The sequence below is a fragment of the Augochlora pura genome, chromosome 7 (assembly GCF_028453695.1).
Source record: "Augochlora pura isolate Apur16 chromosome 7, APUR_v2.2.1, whole genome shotgun sequence".
Taxonomy (NCBI): Eukaryota; Metazoa; Arthropoda; class Insecta; order Hymenoptera; family Halictidae; genus Augochlora; species Augochlora pura.
The window spans coordinates 31,901,757-31,926,914 of NC_135778.1; the positions used below are offsets into that span (position 1 = coordinate 31,901,757).

Below are 25,158 nucleotides of genomic sequence, written 5' to 3' on the forward strand. Positions count from 1 at the left end.
CCTCACCTTACTTTGTATTTTTGGTGTTAATATATGAGTTCTTACAACTATCTGCCTTTGGAATGTAGCCTCCTTTCTCCCTAAACTCCCCTCTTACGTCGTTTAATTTCTTATCAGTCACCTTGTCCATTCTGATCCCATCAACCTGGTTTTGGTGCAATGTGCTGGCACCTTCCTTCCTTTCTTCTTCCCTTTGGTGTTTTCTGGAGTTGTCAGAATTGATCATCCTGACCCCTTGTGATTTTTGTCCTTTCCTTATTCTCTCGATAACCGTATTTTCTAAGTTTCTTTCTTTTATTAGCTCTATGAGCTCTTGGAGTAATTCTTCATCCTCCTCTTTCGTTCTGTTCTGCCTACATACAACCTTTTTATGCTCATTAATTCTACCTTCGTTGACTCCTTGCTCTATACTCTTATTTTTTGTATCCGATGTCTTGTTTCTTCTGTCCCACACATTCATTTCTTCTAGAATCTGTCTGTCCTCCCATCTTTGCTGCCTATGATATGGCTTTGTTGGGAGGGTAGGGATCTCCATTTCAGAATTTCAAAAGTCCCCAGGCTGCTTCATGTCAAACATCGCTTCCTTTCTATCCTCTGTGAAGCTTATGTTTTTGTACACCATTATTTTTGCCGTTGCCTTCTCCAACTTAAGTACTTCCCACTCTTGTCCCAATGGGCTGTGATCACCTCTGCAATTAATGCAGAACTCTTTCCTCTCACATTTTCTGTGAAATTCCTCTGAGCACCTAAAATACCTTTTTATTTCTGACTTGCAAAATTTTTGCGTATGCCCAAACTTAGGGCATTTAAAGCATCGATTAACTCTCCTTATATTTTGAGTCTCGTTGGCAATGAGTCTCCTTTTATTTTCACTAGTATAGCCTTACTTTCAGTTACAACCACTTCTCCATTGGAATTTCTCGAACTCCATCTCCCCCTGGTCTTTAGCCAGATCCTTTTTTAGTTCTTCAATCGTCCCGTCCCATTCAGTAATAACACCCAGTCTTTCTCTTGCCCTCCTTGGGATAAACGCCTTGGTCCTCTTATTGCTTAAAGATTTAAGAATTTCATTAGCCGTTTTCATTTTCTTAATGCGGACTTCTGCCTTGACCTTGGAGATCATACTCACGGATTCAATATCCTTGCCCCATGGGATGATTTCCCTATATATTTTAATCAGGTTTTTGCCCTTATTGTTCGAGTACTCATCGTTTTTCAGGACAACCTCTATTAAGCAGGTCCCATCTTGTCCTTCCTTATAGAATGTGTCCGCCTGCTCTACCATTTTGTATCCTTTTTTTTTTCTGTATCCCTCCGTATTACTACTCTCCCTAGCTTCCTTCACCTTTTTTTTTGTCATTTTGACCCTCGTCCGATGGGTCATTCCATGTTCTTTTCCTTGAGCCTGTCTTGCTCTTTTCATTTTGGCCGCTCACCTCCATTTTTACCTCATCCATTTTTGCGCTGCGGTTACCTCGCCTTCCAGGCGGGATACCCACGCTAATCTCTAACCCCCTACCAAACCAGAAGTTATGATACTAACATTTCACCTTGCTTATTTTTGTTATCCTTAAGTTTTAATACTTGATAATAATTTTTTTAATAATTTCCTAAGACTCCCCTCTCTCACAACCTTTTCCATCCAACTCAGGACTTTCTGCTACTTTCAAACATTCGAATAGCGCCAATCCATGTAGTGGTAAAACGCGCAAACCGTTAGCCAAAATCGACTGTCGGTAATTTAAATCGCTTTTTCAGTTTGATATTGAATGTTTTTAAACAAAAATAGCAGCAACGTCCTTCAGCTTTAATTAGAACTTCCGAAAATGAAAAAAAAAAAAATGCCACAAAATGAACACATTTGGAAGTCTTGTCATTTTTCCCTAGATGGCTTGTAGTAAAAATCGATTTTTGACATGATTTAAAAATTTCTTTTTAATTAGAATGGATCTATCATAAAATTTGTTCTTTCAGTTTTAATTTGAATCTTTAAAAGTTCGATTATTTCCACGAGAATATATTTTAAAGTCGTATCAAACATTGAGCTCCAATCAATGTGATGAAATTACTCTAGTATAGTGATAAAGTTCGTATACCTGTCGCTATGTGTCAGCTCGAGTCGTTGTCAGTAAAATTCGCTTCCGTTTGTGTCATATGATCAATTTGTGAATTGATACTAAGTTGTAGGGAGTGTCACAAATTTATAACTGATTTCTGAAAACAATGATAAAAACACTTTTTTGCATCGTAGCTGTTTTAGCTGCAGGTATGAATTTTGTTCAAGTTTAACAATATTCACATTTTTATCTATATATTACTTTACAATAAAACAGTTTTACTAAAACAATTTTGATAAAATATTTTTAGAAGCTATTGTAATTAATTTCGAGATTTTCGTAAAAGTATTGTCAGGATTATAAAGCAATATCTTTTTTTGTTAATTATAGTTGAGGCGGATGGAGACTTTGTGGTTCTCCATAGTCCGAACACTGTGCAATTCAATGGCCAAGGAGAAGTAGAGCAGAGCTTACTTACAGAAGTATTCACAGCTGCTCTGGGTTATACTGCAAAACTGGTATGTTTATCTCTTTCTGTGCATCATTAAGGATATAACATTTTCAGTCTTAGCTGTAAATTGTTACTGTCGTTATAGAAAGGAACATGGAACGGCATGTCCATTACAGACCCGTTCAGACTTCCAGAAGCAGTAGTTGTAATGGCTATAGAAGGAATAGACTCACTAGATATACCAAAAGGTACAAGATTTCCTTTAAATGTTAATGAAGGTGAAGAAACTACATGGCAAGCTTTCAGACAACGTCTTGATGAAAGAGATGACGATAATATCTTAGTAAGAATCTATTTGGGTGATGGTCTCGATGCTGTAAGTATTACAAGAGAAGTAATAATTTAATATTTTCAACAAATTGTAACTTTTCTTATGAATTGCATCTAGTTAGGACAGTCAGCTCTTGGAGAACTAAAACCAACTCCCATTAATGAAACATCTTTGAAAGCATTGAACTTGAGAAAGGATGAAGACAGAAAATTCCTTGAAGAAGTGCAACTGCTGCATGCAATTGCAAAGAAAGCACCTTCTGCCATTAAACCAGACTCGAAGCCTGATGTTTATTGGTTGGTTGTGTCTGGTTTGAAACCTGTTTACGATTTATATGGAAGCAACTCTCCTAGTTATCAGGAGGCTTCGACCTTGCTGTACAATGCTTTGAACATGGTTCGTGATGCATTCAACGAAGCTTACGATGGCCAGGTATTGATTAGTAATCTTAACCCTTTGCACTCGGCACGATTCTGGACGCTGGCTACCAGCTACTCGACGCTATTTTGTGGCGGAAACGTCCATTTACAAACCCTCATATGATTTAGTATAATTTTCGAACCAAGCAACGTATTATAATGGTATCGGACTTATGTGAATCGGGTAACATCGAGGAATGTATATTCGCAAAAAAATCAATATTTTATTGTTTATAATTTTGTACAGTGTGATAAATTTTGAAACACTCCCCAATACGCATTGTAGGCATATTAGTGCACGTTTGGCAATAATAATTTGTTTGACGCCTGCCACCAGGTGTGGTCCCGTTTGGAACAAACTATACAATCTCGTTTTCTTTGTCCCACATCGGGAATATGTAGTTTATTGTCTAATCTGGTGTCTTCAAGAGATGTAGATGGACGCCTTCTCGATGCATGAAAATCACCCCTCAACTGGTCAATAAGTGTCTTGACGAACTTGTGGTGCGTCAATGGCGTTTCATTATTTGTTTGTGTGAGATCCGATATATTATTTAAGAGTTAATTACACACATTTCCAACCCCCAAAAAAATAACTTCCTCCATCATTTCAGTGACTTACGGAGGAAACAATATGTCGAAGCGTATTGATCTGCACGTTCTCGTCTCGCTCTCGTCGCTCACAAAACACGCTGACATTTCTTATATATAGCTTAGTAATTTTACTATATTTTGATTTGACTTGTACCATTTCAAAAGGAAACTTCAGAGAAACATGCATGTCTCAAAAAGTTGCGCTGAAATAACTCAATTCCGCGTAATCACTAATAAACTTTAATGTCCCCTCTCAGGGGACATTCGAGTGATATGCTAGAATTACGATGTCCCCTGAGAGGGGACAGCCGAGTGCAAAGGGTTAATAGCAAGATAAAATTAAAATTATCTAATTAATAATGTTTTGTCTAAGGTATTAACTGTGGCCTTCACAAACAATGCAAGTAAAGTGCACCACATCCGTTCCATCACTCTTGGAAGGCAGAAACGAGACGTCACTCAACCAAAGGTTCGTATTTGAAATTGCATAACATATACATCAAACATAACTTTATAATGAATAAGGATTTAAATACATACATTTATTATTGACACCTGATCGGAGTTCAGAGACTAGATACTGTAGTGAAATGTCATTTTAAAAATACAAACATAATCACAGAATTGTATCCATACTTAATTATTTATTTTATTAAATGTTTTATAATATGTACACTTAGCGTTTGGAGTAGTTCACTATTAAAATAACGACATTTTAAAAAAGATGCAAATAAAATTCTAGTTGCCATAAAATGTGTTGTATTTTATCTTTTGAAGAAGCTGTTTATAAAGGTAGCAGATTGGATCTACAGATCTCTCGCATTCTACAATTATCCGACTTGATTATATGTTGGACTGTAATTCAATGTTTAGCTATATTATAATACTGTCATGAAGTGCTTTATAGAATTACTTATTACTGGGATGATTATTAGGACACATTACATTCTGCAGAAATGCTTTCCACACAGCTATCTGACTTTTGTAATAGAAGTAACACCCATATAAGCTTTTAAGTGTGAACAATAACATTCACATGTGAGAGCAATAAAAGTTATGTAAAATTTTCTATGACTGTGTCTAACACCACTATCTTTTATAGGATAATAAGATTAAAAGTATAGGATCAACTTCGGAACTTAATCAGCTGAACAATAATACATATTTTAATAATAATAATATTGTAATTAAGGTATGTTAATACTACTGCATGATCGAATATTTTATCCACAATGGGCGAATATTTTTCAATTAGAAATAGCATCTTGCATGCATTCGAAAAATGTTTTTAAATTATCATACATTTAATATTTGTGGTATCCAGAACTTCAAATTAACAAGTTACTAACATCGAAACATTAATCTAAAACCGATAACAAACACATTTTAACATTTAAGCTTCTCGTATTTCCTTTCGCACTGCTTTCAATCTATAAAGTGATACAGAATACATGACTAAACATTTTTGACAAATTAATAACATTCGAAAAGTACACTATGTTAATGACGTTATATAAACCAAGCTTAAAATACAATACAAACATTTACCATGTATAGGCGGATATCGTAATAAAGTTAAATCTTAAACTGGAACAGCCGGGAAATATAAAAATCTGTGTTCTGCGTTTCTAAAGAAGACATCTCAGAAAAACTTAGAGTCATAATAGTAGCTTGTTACGACTTTAAGGATATTTCAGACGATTTTTTAAAAAAAAGGAGTATAATTAAAAAAAACCACATTTAAAATTATCAAATATTATTATATCTTTTATTTGCGCATCACGTAACATTGAACTAATAAAATATTAATTTCATATAACAGAATCAAATTTAATAGCGGAACTATACAAACCACGTATTTATTAGATAATATAGAAAATGATAACTAATTACAAAAACATTTTTAAAAAAGGGGAAATCTAAGAAAGTGTCCGCAATATTACAATCGCTAATCATTTCAACAAGGTAACATTACAGAGTAGTAATCGCAACTATACTGTGCCTTTAATGTGTTACAAGTAAACATTTAAAAAGCTAATGGTCGCTAACAGTTCTCTTGATGTAAACTCAAACAGGACAGCTACTGAAATCGCATAAGTTTGAGACGCGCAACGTAAGTTGCTTACATAAATATATATATATATGTGTACTTATAGCAAAATGATCAAGAAGGTGAAGAGAAAAAAGTAGGGGACGAAGAGCCGTCGAATACAGATTATGCTAGTACTAATGAACCCATCAGTGATACAAGAGACACTACCGTATATAGCGATAGCGGAGTCACTGAAATTGATCAAGATCAGAATAATATGGGGGAAAACATGAACTCTAACACACAAATTACAGGACAGGTATCACAAAAGACTTTCACATGCGTTCTAGGACCTTCTCTAGAATTATTAGGATAAAAACGTTTGAATAATTTTCGCTTAGCAGTTGTTTTTTTCTGAAACACTTACAGAGTGTCCAAAAAATGGAGAAATCTTCACACAAACGTGTATATCTCACTTCTTTGATACAATATTGATCGTAAATGTTTTTTGGACATTCAAAATTTTGGTAACTGTACTTATGTTTTCAATGTTTTCAGTTCGCTTCTAATAATAATGGTTCTTAATCTTTTTTAGAAGTAGTTGCTTCGTTGGAACGAAATTTTACTATGCATGTGAAGTATGATAACTGTAAATTATTTAACGATACGCATGTACGCATGTCATAGTTCTGTTGCGAACAGCAATAAAAGTTTTAACAATGCAAATACTTTATCAAATTTTTATCGTATTCTTGACATATTATTTTTTATTATACAAACGCTAATTCTTCGAAATTAATCATTTTCAAAACTATTATATGTAATGCTAGAAGAATACTTGCTGGAAGAGATGCAAAATACTTCTGAATCTAATGAGTCGATAAAGATTTTTTACGCTGCGCTATAAATTGATATTTCTTCCAGCAGGCGTAATTAATTTCGTAATTATTGGTATAATCTGCACGTTAATAGCTGTTCAGTCGTATTATGCTTCACAGTAGCATTTTACTTAAAAATGATTGAACGCTAGTGGCTTCCTACTTTAGGTGTTAAACCTTGAACAATTTTAATAAAGATACAGAGTACTTAAAATTATTGCAGCTCCGACGTATAAGGTAATATTTAATGAAACTTTTTGTTTCAGGAGATCAAGAACCTTTCGAAACAATACTCACACAACTACCCAATCATCTTTAACATTATTTTATGGTTCGGAGTCGTTTTTGTTTTCTCGCTCCTCGCCATTTGCAGTACGTATAAATTATGACAGAAGAATTGCATATACAGGGTGGGGCAATAACTATTGCCACCTCAAATATCTTCGAAACTATAAGTTTCACAGAAATATTTGCTGAAACAAAGTTGCACAGTACGAAGGGGGCCATCCGGTGGCGATAATAGTTTTTTTGCAGGTGGAGGTACTTCGGACATTTGAAGGTCACCTTCATTTTTTTAAATGGATCGGTCTGTTTCTGCTTCTGTATCATGATAGAGGATCCTAAAACGAGTTCAACGACCTATTACACAAGGTCGTTGAAGGTCATAGAAAGTAAAGAAAGGCGATAATACTTACGGTTTTGGTAGTAAATAGAACATAAGTTTATAGTAGGTGTTCGAAATGATGACCATAACTATCAATGCAACATTGGATTCTTTTTACGATTGATTGACTTGTAAGTCTTACAGCGCCAGAACTTATTGACGCACAGGCTGCAATAATTTTTTATTTTTTTTTTCGTTCAATAACCTTGTGTAATAGGTCGTTGACCTCCACCTGCAAAAAAACTATTATCGCCACCGGATGGCCCCCTTCGTACTGTGCAATTTTGTTTCAGCAAATATTTCTGTGCAACTTACAGTTTCAAAGATATTTGAGGTGGCAATAATTATTGCCCCACCCTGTATAGTTCTGTTTCTCTACGTTTTCTTTTTGTTATAGTTGCTATTGCTGATATGGATCCAGGTCGTGATTCTATAATATACAGAATGACTTCAAACCGTATGAAGAAAGATAATTAAATGTATAAATACTAGCCAACGATGTTCAAATTAAAATAATTTGTTTATATATCAGCTGTACTTAAAGCCATTGGTTTGACTTCATCAACACGCATAGTCCTACGGCAGTAAATACAGCTATTGTAATATACATGCATGGTAGTTGTTTCGCATACGATGTAAATGATCCATCGAGTATTTCTTTATTGTACATTTCATAGAGCTGTTAAGTAACCGTATTAAATCCGTGTATTACAATGTAAAAACCTGGTCACTATAGTTTAAGTATAATATAAGTGGTTACATATTCGTAATAATAAACAGCAACAAGTTATATATCTGCAGGCTAACAGTATGAAAACAAATAGCCTTTGAATCCTTGATATTGAGTGCAAGTAATTATAAACAAAAAATATATAAGTAGTGGGATTCCATATCTTTGTTATTCATCGTGCACTTCCCCGACTTTTGCGTTAGGTATGAACAAATATAGAATCTCGATTTTTAAAAAGGTAGGTAGATCTTTCCAAAATCTAATGGATCGATAGTAGTAGTTTTTAAGTTATTGGTATTTGACTCATTGCAACTAAGTGTTGATCATTAATAAACATTCAATTTTTAATTTCTCTTTTATGTTACATTTTAAATATTCTGCGTTCTTTTTTATACAATGATTCTGAGAAAAAGATTAAGATATTAAATTGAAGAAGCGGCAATATTGTTACAGGTTGATTATTAAAGTCATTTAATACAGGGAAGTAAAAATTTCGGTAAAACTAGTATTTAAGAAAATTAGACCTGATGACAACCTTCACATCACGTGAAGATGTCAAAGACTCTGATCGTTAATTTGATTGTAACTTTTTCTCAAGTTCGATAGCTTTAATAATTTATAAAGATACATATGTAAACACAAAATAGATAGTCCTCGTACATTTACATTAGTTGAATACAGGTTTAGTAAATAATTGTTTATTGTAAGAATGTCTTATCTCATCGCTATTTACGCTATTTATTGAAGTTCTTTCCACCTTACAATCATTACTTAAGAAGACGAAAACAAGGATTGCTTGTGAAACTTTGAAAAAGCTGACAATATTTCGAACGTAACACAATAGAAAATTAATTCAATGAACAATTATTATTAATTATTAATATAGAATTTAATCAACTGAATATTAGACAAGAAGTTATTATTGTATCGTAACAGGTAGAATTAACTTTTCAACCAAATTTGCCTGGAAAAATATTTGAATATAAAATATATTGCGTGTGCGCACTGAATATACAGACTACTGGAACTATATTCAGAGTGCACATTTAATCTGAAGATAGGGTTTTAACATTTAGGATAGTTCATTTTTTAAAAATTCAATTTCAGTTGCGATTTTCAGGCTGCGTTTCTCGAGAAATGGCTTTATTGCAAATTTGTATCATAGTTCAGATGTTTATATTGTTTTTAAATAGTGTGAAATGATTTTAAGTGAAAAGGTGAATGAACTGTTTGAAAAAAACTGCGCAGCAACGTTGTTCGTGTGAACAGGTGACTCGGACGTGGCGGGAAGCAATTAAACGAGTGTCTCATTTGACAACGTCCGCTTATAACTTTGCTGACCCTTATCCTGTATCAATTCGACGTTCTTAGAGTTGTTTGCGACAGACAGTCTCTCAAGTTACGTGTCCGTAAACATTAGTCACCGAATTAACGTATAATAACTCAAAACCGTTTCCGTTTGCGTCATCAGCTTCTTCACAGTTAGGCTAAGATTCTAGATTATGCAGGATGTTATTGTCGCATGTGGAATGCGCCGGGTTCTTTTTTCAACCTGTGTCTACCTCGCTAAGTAAGCCGCTTTGATGATTTTTATTAACAGTACAGTCCTGCACAAAAAGATGTACAACATGTGCGATTCGTTGTGTAAAAACACGAAAATACAGTACAATTGAGAACTGTCCTCTTCCTAGCAAAAACTGTTTAATTGTTTGGAAAATGGTAACGAATAGAAGTGACAACATGAGTTACATATTAGCGCCATCTATCCTTCTTTTAAACATTTTGTTCAAGTCATTCGATTTCTTGCAATATTGGCAAGCAATTTTTGCGCTTATATCATGACTAGTATGATGATTATGATTATATTTTGATAAGTCAAAATATATACATATAATAATAAATACAAAAATATTTTCGAAGAATTAAAATCAAATATTTTCTTCACTGATTTTAGGGGTGAGAAGAGCTGCAACCATGCATTCTAAACAAAATGTGTGCGCACAAGCCAGCACTGATCCAATATTGATAGAGAATGATTAACGAACTCATGATAGATTAACAAACAAAGAAAGATTAACAATGTAGCTCCTTTAGTAATATTATTTCTAATGACTCAGCTAACGAGATATATCAACGAAAAATTATCACCAATTCTGATGAGGATCTGCAGTCATACATTACAAACAAAATTTAATCATGATATGTGCCAGGACTGCTTCAGCATGGATACGGGAGAATTAAGCAAATTACGGTGAATTAATAAACTGAACAGAAATCCTAAAGACTCTACCAATGAGGAACATTATTAAAAAATCAATAATCAATTTCGTTGGAGAGTTAAAATCGTGCATTCTAAACGAAATGTAGTTGTCATACTTGTCAAGACTTATCTCTGACATATCATGTATGATTTAGAATTGGTAGACTGGCCAAATCATGACGAATCAACAAATTCAAGAAGATTGATAATCTAACTACTCCATTAATATTCTTACTAATGAATAACATTGCTAAAAAGTGAATTACCAATCTTGAAGTTGAGTTGGAATTATACGTTACTAAACAAAATGTAATCATTGTGCGCTTTAAGACTTATCTAACCGTGACAGAGGAAGATAAATGAAGTCATGGTGGATTAACAAACCAAGAAGGATTTAATCTACCTACCGTAAGTCCACAATCATTCTACTAAATTCTATAATGAGAAACATCGTCACAAAGAAGTAATGTAGTAGATTTCTTTTCTAGATCTATCGGATAAATCCAACGAAAAATTCCGGCCATCCATCTCCGACATGGCAAAGATCCTAAGCGGGCTCTGCTCTATCTGCGCAGTTGGGCAGTGCCAAGCCAGCGGACATTTATCGAAGGGATGCAAGATCGGACCCCGGTTAGAAAGATAGCTCTCTTTTTGCGGCGAGCCTACAAACTCTGGGTTCCAGCAAGAAGAGAAAGAACGGAGATTACTATGCTTCTTTGCTCCGCCTTCTTCGTCCCCACCCGAGCATAGTCCTCGGCCGACAACACCTGTCGTTACGGCAGAGAACGACCGTGCTTTCTGTCAGTCTACACATAATCTTGCCTGACGTGCATGGCGATAGTTTGTTGTGCCTTCGTAAACCGCGAAACAGTGACGCTCGAGCTGCCATAATCTCGGCCACGCCACCTGTAAACAACGGCGGGCTCGCCGAGATAATACGGAAATCGTTTCCCCGGAAATTCACCGGCACAGAGAGAATTCGCTCGATTTCGAATCGGTTTGATGGTCGAACCGATTTCGAGCTCGACGATCCCCGGCTGCGGCTGTACGCAGTTCATCAGGTGTGCGCGGAGTGACGCGCGGTGACGTCGCCGTCGACGGCACGTGGTGAAGCGTTATCACGTAAAAAGGACTTATCGGCTACGCGACCAAACTGCCGCTTTTTTTCCCGTTTCGATGAGTCAACAATTGAAACGCCGTGAATAAAGGAGCTGATGCTGTTTGTCGAACAATTTATCTGTGACTCGACTTCCTCCACCGTTCGAATCGCGCGCCTGGGTCGAGTTTGACCCGGAGGAACGTTTGATTGTAATTGCAGCGACTTTCGGGGGTTGCGTCAATGTTATAGACTTGCAGAGGAATTGACCAAGAGTGCTGAATGCTTTCGATTTGTAACGACGAAATTGTTGCTGTTCGAAATGCACTTCTGAGATATGATTAAACAACATTGATAATCTAGGGACGGACAGCAAGAATCAGTTTATCAAAACGATGATTGAAAAATCGAACAATCGACGTTCCAAGTGTGCTTGAACAGTGCAACAGTCGAAGACCTCGGCTTTTCTTGTTCCACAAGGAAAATTTGAGGGTTTAACGTAAGGGGGATCGTCTCTCGCGCATTTTCCCGCCAAAATGATGACCGAGACGACCGTGTCATTGACGAAAATCCAAGAAAGCCGGCCAAACAAATGAAAATATCTGGGATCGTAAATCGAGGATTATTCTGTTCTCCAGTTAGTCACCAATTAATCGACACGACCGCCATTTTTATTGGCCTCCGTGCTGCCTTTTATTCCAGATCTCGTTACCAGCGATACTAATCGGCCAAGATCATTGTCTGTCATCGAATCTGTCCCTCGAGGAGGTCCCTAACACCTTTTCCGATCTGATCGAGGTGTCTTCGACGACTTTGCTACCTGTTCTAGCTGTCCGGGTAGCGGCTGTCGGCGTTCTTTTACGTAATGTCTCGTGACGACCAGGTTTCTCAAGGTTGCCGCGCGCAGGAAACGTTCCTGCAAACGATACCGGCACGCTGGACTGGCTAAACTGAGATTAATTAGCGAGGGATCGATTAAAAGCCGACATTTCGTCAACTTACTCGACAATTTCAAACGAATTTCCGCTGATTGCGATGGGGTTTCTTTGATAGCGACCGGCTGATAACCATTGTCTTGTCGCTAGCGAACAGTTTGGGGTCAAACAGAACATATGATGGGCCTTTGCCTAACTAAGAACTAACACGGTTAGGCTAAAAACACATTGTACTACTTCGGAACAGATTTCGAACAGTTTTTCCGCGTTCGGCGAGGTTTGAGGATCTCGTGACTGATTCTTGTCGCGTGAGCAAGGTGAAAAAATGTAATAAATGTATCTGAATGGTACTTAAGGTGAGACTTTTAACTTCGAGGATTTTGCTTGTTACTAATTAATAATTAATAACCACGCGAATATTCCCTACGTAGACTCTCGCGAACACCGTGATATATTTTTGAAAAATATTATAAACGTTTGAAGAACTGCTACAGTATTCGATAATTTGTTTCTGTAATTTTGTTTCTGGGTGAACATATTCGTTCTGTATCCCAAGCGATGCGTTAAAACGGTCAGAAATTGTCAGAAGCATCCAAAAAGTATGCCCAAAGATCGTCGAGTTTTCGTTTGTCGCGAACAACCGCTACTCGAATCGGTATTAATGGCAATGATTCCGCAGTTCGAGCTCCGAGACGTTTGAAAAAGTGGGTGGAGCTATGTTGTGCAACCGTGGATAACTGAATAAGTCGCGTGAACAGGTCTGGTCTGGTATTCAGAAGGAAATTATGGAATCCGGAGTGCAGAGGACTTCGCGGCCCTATTTGTTCAACGCGAAACGCTGTTATTGTACCTTCACGGCCCGGGATTGGGAGGACGGTGTCTATTCCAGCGAGCACAGTCCTCTCTGACGGGGGCGCATCTTCGACGATCGGAGGACTTAATGAGAGTCGCGGTACCCTGCCACATCGTGGGAACGTTTTTGTATACGTAATTTGATGATTCAGTGCATCGGATCAATAAGGACAGTTTGATGCTGTTTTCTCGAACGCAGACGAGGAAAAGACCGGAGCCGCGATCGTGATCGTGATTATTATCGAAGGTTGGAGGTGGAGGACAACGATGAGTGTCAGGGTCGTCGTGAGCGTGACGGAAATCGCAGACATGAGTCCCAAAGATCGGTACCTGGTTGAGGAGATCGGTGAGTGACACTTTTTCTACATTATTCATAGCTGTTTATCCATGTATTTTCTTTGCCGAGTCTCTTTTCTTATGAGTATCGGGAAACTAGTTTTTGGGTATAAGCTGACGATTCCTTCGTTTTGAAATTTGGCAAATTAACAATTCGATGGAGGAATTGGCTTGATGTCAATTTTTATAAATAAATGATTTTCACCCTGTGTAAATTATGTGCTGGCAGTGAGCATTATCTTCAATGTGAAGTATATATTTCGTCCGACATCTCTAGAATTAATTCTACAAGGCGTATTTAATTTTTTAACGATTTATTTTCACGGAAAACTTCGTTCAAAAATTACTTCTAATAATCGCCACTTTATTAATAGTACATACTAGACAAAATTCTTGTTTATATCGCGGAAGCAGAAACTACTGTGCAAAATCTAAAGTTTTTATTTCATCTCACGTCGTCAGAATTAATTGAACTATGCGTACTTAATCATGTCGTTTTGTTAGTACTTAGATATGTGGAAAAATCCTGTTTGTGTTGCGTAGTGACAATGAATATTGTGTAAAATGTTATGTCCACACTTCATCTTGCATCCTCAAATTTCACTCTATAAAGCGTGCCATATGTTTTAACAATTTATTCTGACGTAAAACTTCTTTTAGAAAATACTTTAAAGAGGTCGTCGAGCATTGTCATTTCGTTATCATCGTGTACTTGAAAAAATTCCTGCTCGCGCTACGTTAGCAGTATTAAACATTCTGTAAAATTAGAAATCTGCGTTTTGTTTCGCGCCTTCACAATTATTTCTACAACGTGTACTTCATTTCCTGATATTGATTTGTTTTTTGTAAAACTTCGTCCATAAGGTATCTTAAAAAATCGTCGAGTACTATCATTTTGTTAACACCGTGTACTGGGAGTAATGCCTATTTACGCTGCAAAACGAAAGCAAGTGCAGAAAGAAGAACTTTGTGCACCGTTTCATTACCTTTGAATCGGAAACCAACTTCGTTTTTCAGATCGTTTCTCGTATTTCAATTTTCGTCTTTGAGTTAGTGCGCTCGCTTATTCTATTCTAACGCAAAATAGAAACTGCGTTATACAATAATGATCGCGTTACCGATTAACCGCAGCACGCAGACCGCCGTAAAAAAAATCATCGTCACGGATATCGCCATAATGCATTGCACTTTGAATCAGCACGTTTCGAAAAATCGAGCCATATCCATGAATTTCTAGGATAGGAGAAAGTTAGAAAGTTGTCCTTGCACTTTAATTTTTCCGTTAACAATTCATCGATATCCTTGTCCAAGTTCCACGGTCAATTTACCGGCACCTTATGGTGTCGATCTTTCGGCGTCCTTGGTCCATCTTCCAACATATTCTGTAATCAAATTCTTTTACAAAGAACTTGTTGCGAAGAAGTAATTGAAGTTTTGCCGAGGATTAGATTTAAGCCAGAGGATTATGAAATAATAGTGGCGAAATAAAAATAATAAACAATTGCTTCGCTATGTTGCTCCGAGTTGGATCGTAAACGCGTAAAAGCGCTGAGAACGCTACGGTGTTTCTATCAGTATGCCGTGTACAAAAGTGTTTGTTTGTAAATGTACAGAAACCGCGATCTATGTATAATTATCGACACGCATTACGCTGCAAGGTCGGCTGATGATAGTGATGATACCGATGGTTGTTGATCCCCACATAGTAATAAACTCACTGAACTGTGGTTTCCCACAACAACAGTATCGGGTACTTATCCATGGATTATCTGCGATTGTCGGACCATTAACTGGTACGTACAGGTAAACATCACATCAATATCGTAACAATGTTCACGATTTTTTAGCAATTTGTTGTCATAGAAGCAACAAACCTTTTTACACGATATGGTCAATTTGAAATTCATACTTTCGGATACTTCGTTTTGTATAGAAAGACGATTTAAATTTGTTCTTTCTGTTCATCACTGGAAACTCTAATGAATTAAGAGGGAATAACATTGTTTGAACAATTGTTTTCCAAGTCCTTATAAAATCTCGAGAGTCATCATGCTGATATATTATTGTAGTTTGTTTTGATTTTACACGAATTTGTTATGAAATGGTTTGTATTTCTATGTAAGATAAAATATGCATCTTCGTTGAGTAATTTTTGTACATTTTTTATAGAATTTATTATGCACATTCACAAGATGCAATAATTTTATATTCTACTAGTGTGTACTGTTTTATTCTTCTAACACGATTAAATTATATATATACGATACTTAACAAATTAATACCTTAAATTGGAAGATTGCATTTTTTTAATAAACTTCACATGGCGAGGCATTTCACCATCTATTTTTATTTACAAAATTCAGGTGCCATAATTTTCACGTTACTTTCTGATACTACAGCTACTATGTATTGATATTTAAAACTTTGAAGTATAATATAAAACTCCACTGGGTTGCTTTGTATATTGCATGAACAATTAATAAACATCTTAAAATAGAATATTTTATTCTTTTCAAATAGACTTTACAATGATCCATTGCACCAGCCATTTTTGTTTATATAAATCAGCTGCTCCAATTTTCATATTTGTGATACACTTTATATAATGCCTAAGTTTACAACATAAAATAAAATATTTTATTCTTTTCTAATAGACTTTACAATAATCCACTATACTAGGTATTTTTATTTATATAAATCAGCTGCTCCAATTTTTATATTTGTGATGCTTCAGGTATTGCCTAAACAATTAGTTCACATCTTGAAATAGAGCATTTTATTTTACTCTAATATACTTTACAATGATCTATTATACCAGCCATTTTTGGTTATATAATTTTTATATTTGTTATCCAGTTACTATTATTACCAATTAGAACTCTGGAACATAATATAAAACTGCAGTTATTTATATATCGTTGAAAAATTTATTTATCACCTTAAAGCAGAAGATAACAGTCTTTTCAATATTACCTTGTCCATATGATTGAATCGTTATCAATAAACGTAATATAAAACATCTATCAAGTTATTTAGTATTATAGATAGTTCACAAAATTAGTACTCATTTTTAATTAGAAGACAACATTCTTAACGTGTACAGTTCACTCTAAAATATTAAATTGGTTACTTTCCTATAACAATAGAATTATGGTAGCCTAATTTTCATATTGTTCTCTGAGCCAACCCATATTGGTATGCACAATAAAAAACAGTATCAAGTCACTTTATACATTGTTTAACGATAATTTCACATTTAAAAATAGAAGGTAACATTATTTTTCAATACACTTACACCATGTGTCCTTAAAAAAAATAATTGACGTGTTACGATTTTTATATTTCTTTGTAAATCAATCTCTTGCAATAAACATAGTATTATTTTTTATCAATCTACTTTGTTAAAAGATGTTTATTTGAAAGATTATTTCACGTCCAAAGATAGAAGATTACATCCTTTTCCAATGGACGCCACGATGATACGTTAAATTAGTTGCTCCGATTAATTCTTTCCGCCTATTATATATCTATTAACGCCGCCGGTATTCAATAGAGGTCAACTGAACAGCAAATCATTATGGAAATTCAGCGATTCGGTCGATCTGGTTCTTTTTGGCCGAATAAATCATCGGTTTAGCCGGGAACGAATTTCGTGTCCGGAGAGCCCGATACACCTTAGACTTACAATCAGAAATGAAGGACGCGTAATGTCTGATTGGAACTGGTTTCGCGTGAAAGGAAGCGTTTCGGTGTACATATGCAGCCGTTTGATTCGATAAAAAGAGAACCGCTTTTCTGCCGAGGACCTTCGTTCGCCAAAAAATCTTCCACGCGGAACGCGTCGCGATCCTTATCTTATGGCGTGCATTTAACCATACTAAACGAAGGATGCCCGTGTATATTGTCCCATCGTCGAAGTATATAGTTAGATCTTAATTAACGTGATTCGATTCACTAACAATATTACAGACAGATTTCACAAAAAGTTTTGAAAATTGAAATAATGCAATTCTTTCAAATATCAACAATGCAGTTTGTATAGGGTTTTGAAGAAAATTATAGCAGAATGATTTTGAAAATATTTAATTATCTTTTGAAAATTTGTATGAAAATTATGCTTACACCAACAGATTCCAAGTGTTTGGCGAAAAAAATCATTCCTTCACGATTGCAAGGATGGAAATTACATTATTCCTTTATTTATTTATTAATTTCACGTAATAAAATAAAATAAAATAAATAATGGATTAATTTAATGTTATAACTATTAACACAGTTTTGTAGAGCAGAAACAACTCTATCGAATAAATATTATACATTTTGTCAAACAGCAACAAATCGTCGTAAAATAAAAGAAAATGTAAAAACGCTACGAACTTATGAGCAAGTACGATCGACTTCGTGTCACAGTTCTCGAAAATAGTTGACCGACGCGTTCTAAATGGACGGCTCGCATAACGCGCGCCTCCGATGATAAAAAGCGTGGCCATGAAAATGGTTTTCTATCGATTTCCCGGCAAGATACGTGTCGTTTCATCGACTGCAATTACCTAGTAATTATCCGACGCGGAATAATTCCGTTATGGACGGCTGTTTCTCGATGAAACGTCGCCGACGCGACGCCGCAAATGTGACGGAAAAACTGAAACGCGCGAAATCTTTATAAAACGATCTCCCGATTTTAATTACTCATTCAAAGGGTGTCGGACAAAATCGATTAAGCTTATAATACAAAACAAAAACCGAGAATTTAAAACGTTCGACAGTAATTGCATTTTTAATTCTGCCGCATTTCGCACGTCGTCAGCATAAATACATTTTTAAGTATTGTAGCGTGAACAACGTGTTTTTTTTTTTTACGAAACTGGTATCAACACCTTTTCCAGTCAACATTTTAACAAACGCTTGTGCATACTTTAGCAAACATCTACAATTTTTTAAGATGAAGACAAATCAAAATTGCTGGCGATAGGTATTATCGCGAGATACTTCATAAATTAGACCATTACGGGAGTAGCGTCATTTTGAAATTAAATTACTGACTTCTTCGTGTTGCGTTTGTAATTTTTGTAGATTTATAGTAGCAGACAAAGGATGATCTTGAATTAATCTATTAAATCGATGCATTTGAATTTGTAAACCAAGCTTTAAACTCATCATGGACGCCATTTTGAAAAGCTCTGTCCAACTTTTCTTTTAGTGACGACAATAATTTATGCAACGTTCCCCTCTTCAATGCTAGCATGGAGAGTGTTGAAAACATAATTCAGGTAACAGAAAGTTTCAATAATGATTAATTATTAGGTGACTCGAGTATGACTAGATAACACATCTTGTTAAACAGTTTCCTATCACACTCTGATTAATCGATTAATAGAATACAAAAGATTTTATTTTTACATCATCGACAACAAAAATACTTCACAATACAAACGTATCATCTACATTATAGAGAAAATGTTATTAACATTATCTTAACAGTCACTTTTTAAATCGTTGATAACAAAGTGGATTTATAACAAAACAGTGTAGAAAATAATTCTTTAAATCTTTAATGACAAGGTTGATTTGTGTTAAAAAAATATTTTGAGCATTGTAGAGAAAGTTTTGTTAACATTGTTTTAACAGAAAATAATTCTTTAAATCGTGGATGACGAAGTTAATTTGTAAAAGAAGACTGTTTTCAACATTGTAGGTTTATTCATTGCGCTTTGCTGAATCCGTATTGAGCATAATACGTGGCAGCAATATCGTGATAAAGAAATATTTAACAAATTGCCGATTGTTGCGCTAAAAGCGAATAGTTAAGTGTCTCTACTCGTGAGTTAAGAAGCTGGATTCTAACAGACGCGAATCGAAACCGCGAAATGGATGAACAAAGATGCAAGATGAGACTGCACTGACGTTTCTTTCGCTATAGTCGGATGTTTTTCATGGAACGCGCACGTGAACACTGACTAAAATGACGCAGGTACACAAGAACTGATGTGAGAACAACAAACTAATTCTCGCCGCCTTTAATCTCGTGATTTGCTGTGAATCAAATTGATTCGCTAGTTCTAACTTCACTGTTAGCTGAGTTATGCTGACATGATGATCCAATATAAATGTTACGAGCATCGAATTTCTCGAAATTATGCTAATCTTTATTATATTCTATTATTATTATTATCGTTATATTTACTATAATTCTTAGAATAATTTTTTTTACTTTAATTTCAATGATGACTTTGTTCACATAATTTTGTTATTATAATCTCTGTAATAAAAATTAGCATAACTTTGAGAAATTCGATACTCGTGAGCTGCCATAACTTTGAGATATTCGATTATTCAACTTTTTAAAAGTTTTCCACTATATGTCCTAAGTTCTTTGGAGAATCAACTTAAAAATTTGACAACAAATTAAACAATAGATCTTTCCAAAAGCTGTGGCAATTTTTTCAAAAAACCTGGCAAACAAGTTACGCCATAAAAATTTCAAAACGTTGGAACTTTCAATTTCTCGAAACTATAGCAGTTCCTTTTTCTATTAGAAATACAATTCAAAGCAGAATTCCATAAAGTGGAAACGTTAAATATCTCGAAATTATGACAGTTTTGTAATAAAAAATATAAGAAGCAAAATTCACCGGATTATTTATTTCTATCAAATTCTGCAAAGAGACTCCATGTGAAATATCTTCGAACAAAAAAAGACATGCAAAATCAGCCAAAAAGAGTGTTAGAAGTTGCAATAAAAGGTTTAAACAAAACTGTTTTCGAGCGAGACCTCCCTAATCTCATAAAAAAAGTTAAGCCGCGGTAATGTAAGCAAATGCGATCGAGGCAAACGTCTTCGGTAACAAGAAAAATGAGAACAAGCAAGAGAGTAGTTCTGCCATGACTCCATACTGCGAAAGTGTCATCTACAAATCTAAGCCACTGTGATGATTTTAAAGGAGTTCTGTAAGTATCCACTCTCTTGACGTTCCATGTAGATGCTGTAGCTACGTATGGGGAGATGGGTGATTCCAAAGCTGCTTTTGATACTTGTTCGTAACAGTAGCTCTGGAAAAGGAAGTAGGTGAGGCAGTGATGCACTAAGGGTACAAGGTTGTCAGGTATTTCGTCCTTGATAATATTGATGCTATCGTTTATAGAGACGTTGATGAATAAGTATTGTACGTCGTGCTGATCGGAATGTCTCTTGGTTTGGTTCGGATGTTCTGTTTTTACTGATGATCATCAGTATATTTGAGGGTTGTATTGTAAATTCAGATTGTCTTGTAGCTTGTAAAGAAAACTGGACAGTTTGGGAAGAGCATATGTCATTTTATATCTTCATTTGTATAGTCGCCGATTGTCAACGATTCTAGAAACGAGTCGTAAGACTCGAATAATCGGATCTCTTCTTCTCAAACTGTCTATCTTTCTTAAGAAGGTGAGAGACAATTAAACAGAATTTGTTGTATTTTGCTAATTTATATGTATAGTAAATACTCCCAAATTGTCTCTCATCTTCTGAAGGAAAATGGGCAGTTTGGGAAGAGGAGATACGATTATTCGAGACCCGTGACTCGTTTTTATAGTTACCGATTGTCAGCAGTCATAAAAACAGGTCGCAAGGCTTGAATAATCGTTTCTCTTCTTCCCAAATTATCAGTTTTTGTTTACGAGCTGAAAGACAATTTGTAAGAATTCACTGTGGGTGTATGGAACGACAAGTTTGTATATGTTTGTGAATCCGTAAAATCTAGGTGCTTTGGGTTCCTTTGAAAGGATTGTTTTTTGCACGTCTTTAGGTTGTTCGGCCTGTTTTATCACAGCAGGTGTCAACCTTGCTAATGATTTTGTGGGATTTCTTTCGGTCATATTTCGCAAGTCTCGTCGTTGAGACAGTTTTGTGCCTTGTGCATTCGTCTCTTTGTTAACCCTCGGACGGCGGGTCCATTTCGATCCAGGCTTACAAACATTCCATCCAGATTTTAATTACGTGGCAGCCATATGTAGTTATTATCTTTTCATATTGAAACTAATGAATTATTGAACTTTGGTCTCAACAAAGAAATTTTAGTAATATATAAATGAAAATTAAATGTAAAGATTTGAATAGATCTAGCCGTGACTGGCATAAGTGCCCAAAAATGGCCGTCGTTCGAAGGTTAATCACTACTGTCTTCGTTAGTAGTCAAAGTGAGAATATTTTTGCTCTGTTTTATCTGCAACTATTGCTTTCTCTTGGCTTCGGTTGAGTTGGATTTGAGTGTTATTGCAGATTTTAAGGGATCTTAATGGGAAATATGAAGATTATTCAAGCATTTTCCATGAATGATTGTCTAAAGTTTGTAGAATTGTAAAATAAGAAACCGGTCATACTGACCTTAGTAGGTATAGTGTTACAATGACGGTAATTCCTATTTTAATTCTGCTGCCTTTTGCACGTTGCCAGCATAAATGAATTTTTAAGGAGGTATTGTAGCGTGAACAGCGTTCTTTAGAAGATGTTTGTACAAAACTATTATTAATACCTTTTTTAATCAATTTTTCAAGAAGTGCTTGTGCATACTTCAATATTCACAGTTGTTTATTTGAAAATAAATAAACATTGCTGGCAATACTACATGAAATAAATAAACTACTATATAATAATATAATACTATTTTATAAACTACTGCATAAAGTAAAGAAACCGGGAAGATATTCATGGTATTTCTAATTGCACTTTACTCTATAGTCCTGGCATAGCGGACTAAATTTTCAATCGAATTTTTATTGTAAGTATAGTCATCACGTTACAAGAAGGTATCTTTGTGTTCACATTACCCCTCTTACTAGCTGCCCCACTACCACACTATAGCCCCACATTCCCCCTCTTATTGGTTACAACAGCGAGGCATTTGGTAAGAGGGAGAATCTAAGCACACAGGTATCATCTTGTCGCGTGAGGACTATACTGCAACTTTTAAATGCGTATCTCTCGATACCACGCTTCTTAAAATGGAGGATGAGATAACCCAAAAGCTAATGAACTAATAAACTTGACACAAAGCTTATCTCTTTCGTTACAACTTTGTCCAGGCATTGAACCAAAAATTAAATGTAACTTTTCTTTATAATACTAAACAAATAACACTTTTACGCTGAAATTCACATCAAAGAAAGAAACAAAATTTGCTTGCAAACACTAGAATTTATTTATTTCGTTGAATTTTTTATTTAAAATAGATCAGATTCTAGCTCAAATTATCTACGTTCAAGAACATTTTTGACTTGTTGTTTTCTGGTGTCTGTCATAGATGATACACTGCTCGCTAATCATACATCATTATATCATAGATAAGTACAAGAGTAGATCATTACTTATTAAGAAGTAACAAAAATTGAACTGAACAAATTTTTCCGTACAGCTTAAAGATTTCCCTTTACGCCCCATTCCTCCAATCAAAAACAAAACACAAAAATTGTAAGAAAAGCACGTTGTTGTACAAGAATTCCGGCTTAACATCGCAAAACAGTATAAAGGGAACTTAGGCGAATTTGTAACGGGGGCTCGCCTCCAGTAACAATGTCGCGCGATCCGCGTGTACAATGTCACCGCTGGCAAACATGTTTTGCAAATTGCAGTTCTTCAAACAGATTAATGAACTGTGTTATCGAAGAATGCGATCTCGCACTCATGTTCATTTCATGTCGAGAATGATTAACGCCGTCGATATGTATGTTAATCACGTTCGCAGGATAATGACGTAGTGATTAACTGTCGCTTATTAAATTCTTCAGAGACGAATAGACCGTCTTGGCCGACTGGGATTCTGTTTCTGATTAATCGATCGAAGAGTCCGGATGAAACGTGTCGAAACTGATCTATAGTAAAATTGAATAGCGAACGAGCGAACTATTATGCACATCGATTTGAAACTTACACGGGTTTGTTAATCTGCGTCCGTTGTGTTGTAACTGATCTCATTTGCAGCCTCCTTGATCTTACGTAACACTGAATGGTATGATTTGCAGGTTATTCGATGGATCTGCAGCCATTTTTCCAAATCGGAACACATCCAATTAATTGTAAATTGTAATTAATAGGTTGCGTATATCTATACGTCCACGCGCATGTAGGAAAGTATGCAGCTAGTATGCAGGAAAACGGTATGAATTGGCAAGGTCCGACTACATTTACATTTTTCATACAACGAGTGAGCTTTTTGCGAAACTGCTTTCTAATTTTTGTTTTGGTAAAGTGATGTATGAATGCTAGAAAATGCATGGAAATCTACAGTAATCATGCTATAGTAACGCTCAGTAATTGTAATAGAAATAAATATTCCATGTACACCATTTCAGAACTTTCTAGAAGGTGATAAGAAGTGTCTGAGGTTATTTGAAGTAACTTTCTCCTTTGCACAAATGCAATCCGTGGCTTTGTTTACGAGTTATTAACGAAAAATAGTGACCAATGAGAGGCGCGCTGAGATGGTGCGAGACGGCCGAGCCAATGAACGCAACTGACCTCGGTTTACACGTTGCTTCATTGGTCACTGTTTTTCGATGATAACTCGTGAACAAAGTCGCGAATTGAATTTGCGCAAAGGAAAAAGTCACTTCAAATGATCTACAAAAACCTTCATTCCCGATTGCGAGTAACTTTTGGGACACTTTGTATACACATATATAGCCAATTTTGTTCAAAGTATATAATATTTCTGTAAGGAATAACGATCACCTGATTCAAAGACACAGTGCATATATAACTGCTTGATTTTAAGACTCAGAGTTATTGGAATTTTAAAGGATTCATATTGATCAATTAGAATTGATTTAATTAATCCGTGTACGATTTCAAATCTTTTCTCGTACGTTTAATCAGCTTTGTTTGGAGTATGCGCACTCTGTTCAAGTAGAGCGACCGATTTAATTTAAAGATACAGTGCATAGTTTAAGTGCTTGTATTTAAGATTCAGGATTAGGAGGATTTCGAACAAAACAACGTCGGAAGTACTTTGTTCGCGGATTATGAAATGTTTCAACCTTTGGAAGATCAGCAAAGACTGTGGCTGCTCGGCATGTGAGTGACTGTAAACAAGCACAGGAAGTTCGAAGAGTACTACGTTGGAATAATCAGAAACAATTGACTGCGGTAATCATCTCGAAGATATTGTTACGAAATTCTCGAGATATTTCCGAGGCTTCCGTATCCAATTATCAGTCGAGGGGATCAGTGTGCGGCATTTGTTTTTCAGAGTTATACAATCCCACAGGTTCGAAACGCTCGGCAGAAATTGGGCCAATTCAGATTTGAGTTTATTGTAGCGGCACTGTTGGCAGCACTCTTCGCGTTCGAAATTGTGATAAATTGTTAAATTTATCGATAGTAAAAATGTTTGATGAAAATCGCTGGTTAACGGTGACGAAAGTAGACATACCAAGTTTCAAAGTCAGTCTTCGTTCATTAACATCGGATTTTTTTTTCAACGAAGTTATAACGGGTTAGCAACGATAATTTTTCATCTATGATTGTGTGATCGAATCTTGGTTGTAATT

The 25,158-nt window shown here is 35.5% G+C and overlaps 2 protein-coding genes and 1 long non-coding RNA gene across 6 annotated transcripts in view; 2 read left to right on the top strand and 1 right to left on the bottom strand.

Annotated features, from left to right (window-relative positions):
- Nucleotides 1–909: 909 nt before the first annotated feature.
- On the bottom strand, nt 910–1,537 carry LOC144473004 (uncharacterized). The gene is made up of 2 exons (XR_013494484.1): nt 1,130–1,537; nt 910–1,049 (listed from the first exon to the last, which is right to left on the bottom strand). It is a non-coding gene; the product is annotated as an uncharacterized LOC144473004 (long non-coding RNA).
- A 584-nt stretch (nt 1,538–2,121) lies between these two features.
- On the top strand, nt 2,122–8,316 carry Atp6ap2 (ATPase H(+)-transporting accessory protein 2). 2 transcript variants are annotated; one of them, XM_078186374.1, is made up of 8 exons: nt 2,122–2,266; nt 2,448–2,575; nt 2,654–2,884; nt 2,957–3,271; nt 4,226–4,321; nt 6,009–6,203; nt 7,029–7,134; nt 7,824–8,316. In XM_078186374.1, exons 1-8 carry the CDS (start codon nt 2,224–2,226, stop codon nt 7,901–7,903), a joined length of 1,194 nt encoding a protein of 397 aa, XP_078042500.1. In that variant the 5' UTR covers nt 2,122–2,223; the 3' UTR covers nt 7,904–8,316. The 2 variants fall into 2 exon arrangements, with proteins under 2 accessions (XP_078042500.1, XP_078042501.1); XM_078186375.1 differs by lacking the exon at nt 6,009–6,203.
- A 3,740-nt stretch (nt 8,317–12,056) lies between these two features.
- LOC144472246 (uncharacterized) overlaps nt 12,057–25,158 on the top strand; it is a 101,999-nt gene continuing 88,897 nt past the window's right edge. For 2 of the 3 annotated variants that reach the window (XM_078185166.1, XM_078185169.1), the window contains exon 1: nt 12,057–13,645. In XM_078185166.1, the coding sequence (XP_078041292.1) occupies nt 13,567–13,645 (79 nt within the window). In that variant the 5' untranslated portion in view covers nt 12,057–13,566. The remainder of the gene's footprint in view (nt 13,646–25,158) is intronic. The other variant, XM_078185167.1, reaches the window with a different exon arrangement.

What these genes read in the sequence shown, in the direction of transcription:
- Atp6ap2 (XM_078186374.1), top strand. Translation starts at nt 2,224, where the DNA reads ATGATAAAAACACTTTTTTGCATCGTAGCTGTTTTAGCTGCAG. An exon ending in TGGGTTATACTGCAAAACTG is followed by an intron (nt 2,576 to 2,653) that starts GTATGTTTATCT and finishes CTGTCGTTATAG; the next exon opens with AAAGGAACATGGAACGGCAT. An exon ending in CTCGCTCCTCGCCATTTGCA is followed by an intron (nt 7,135 to 7,823) that starts GTACGTATAAAT and finishes TTTTTGTTATAG; the next exon opens with TTGCTATTGCTGATATGGAT.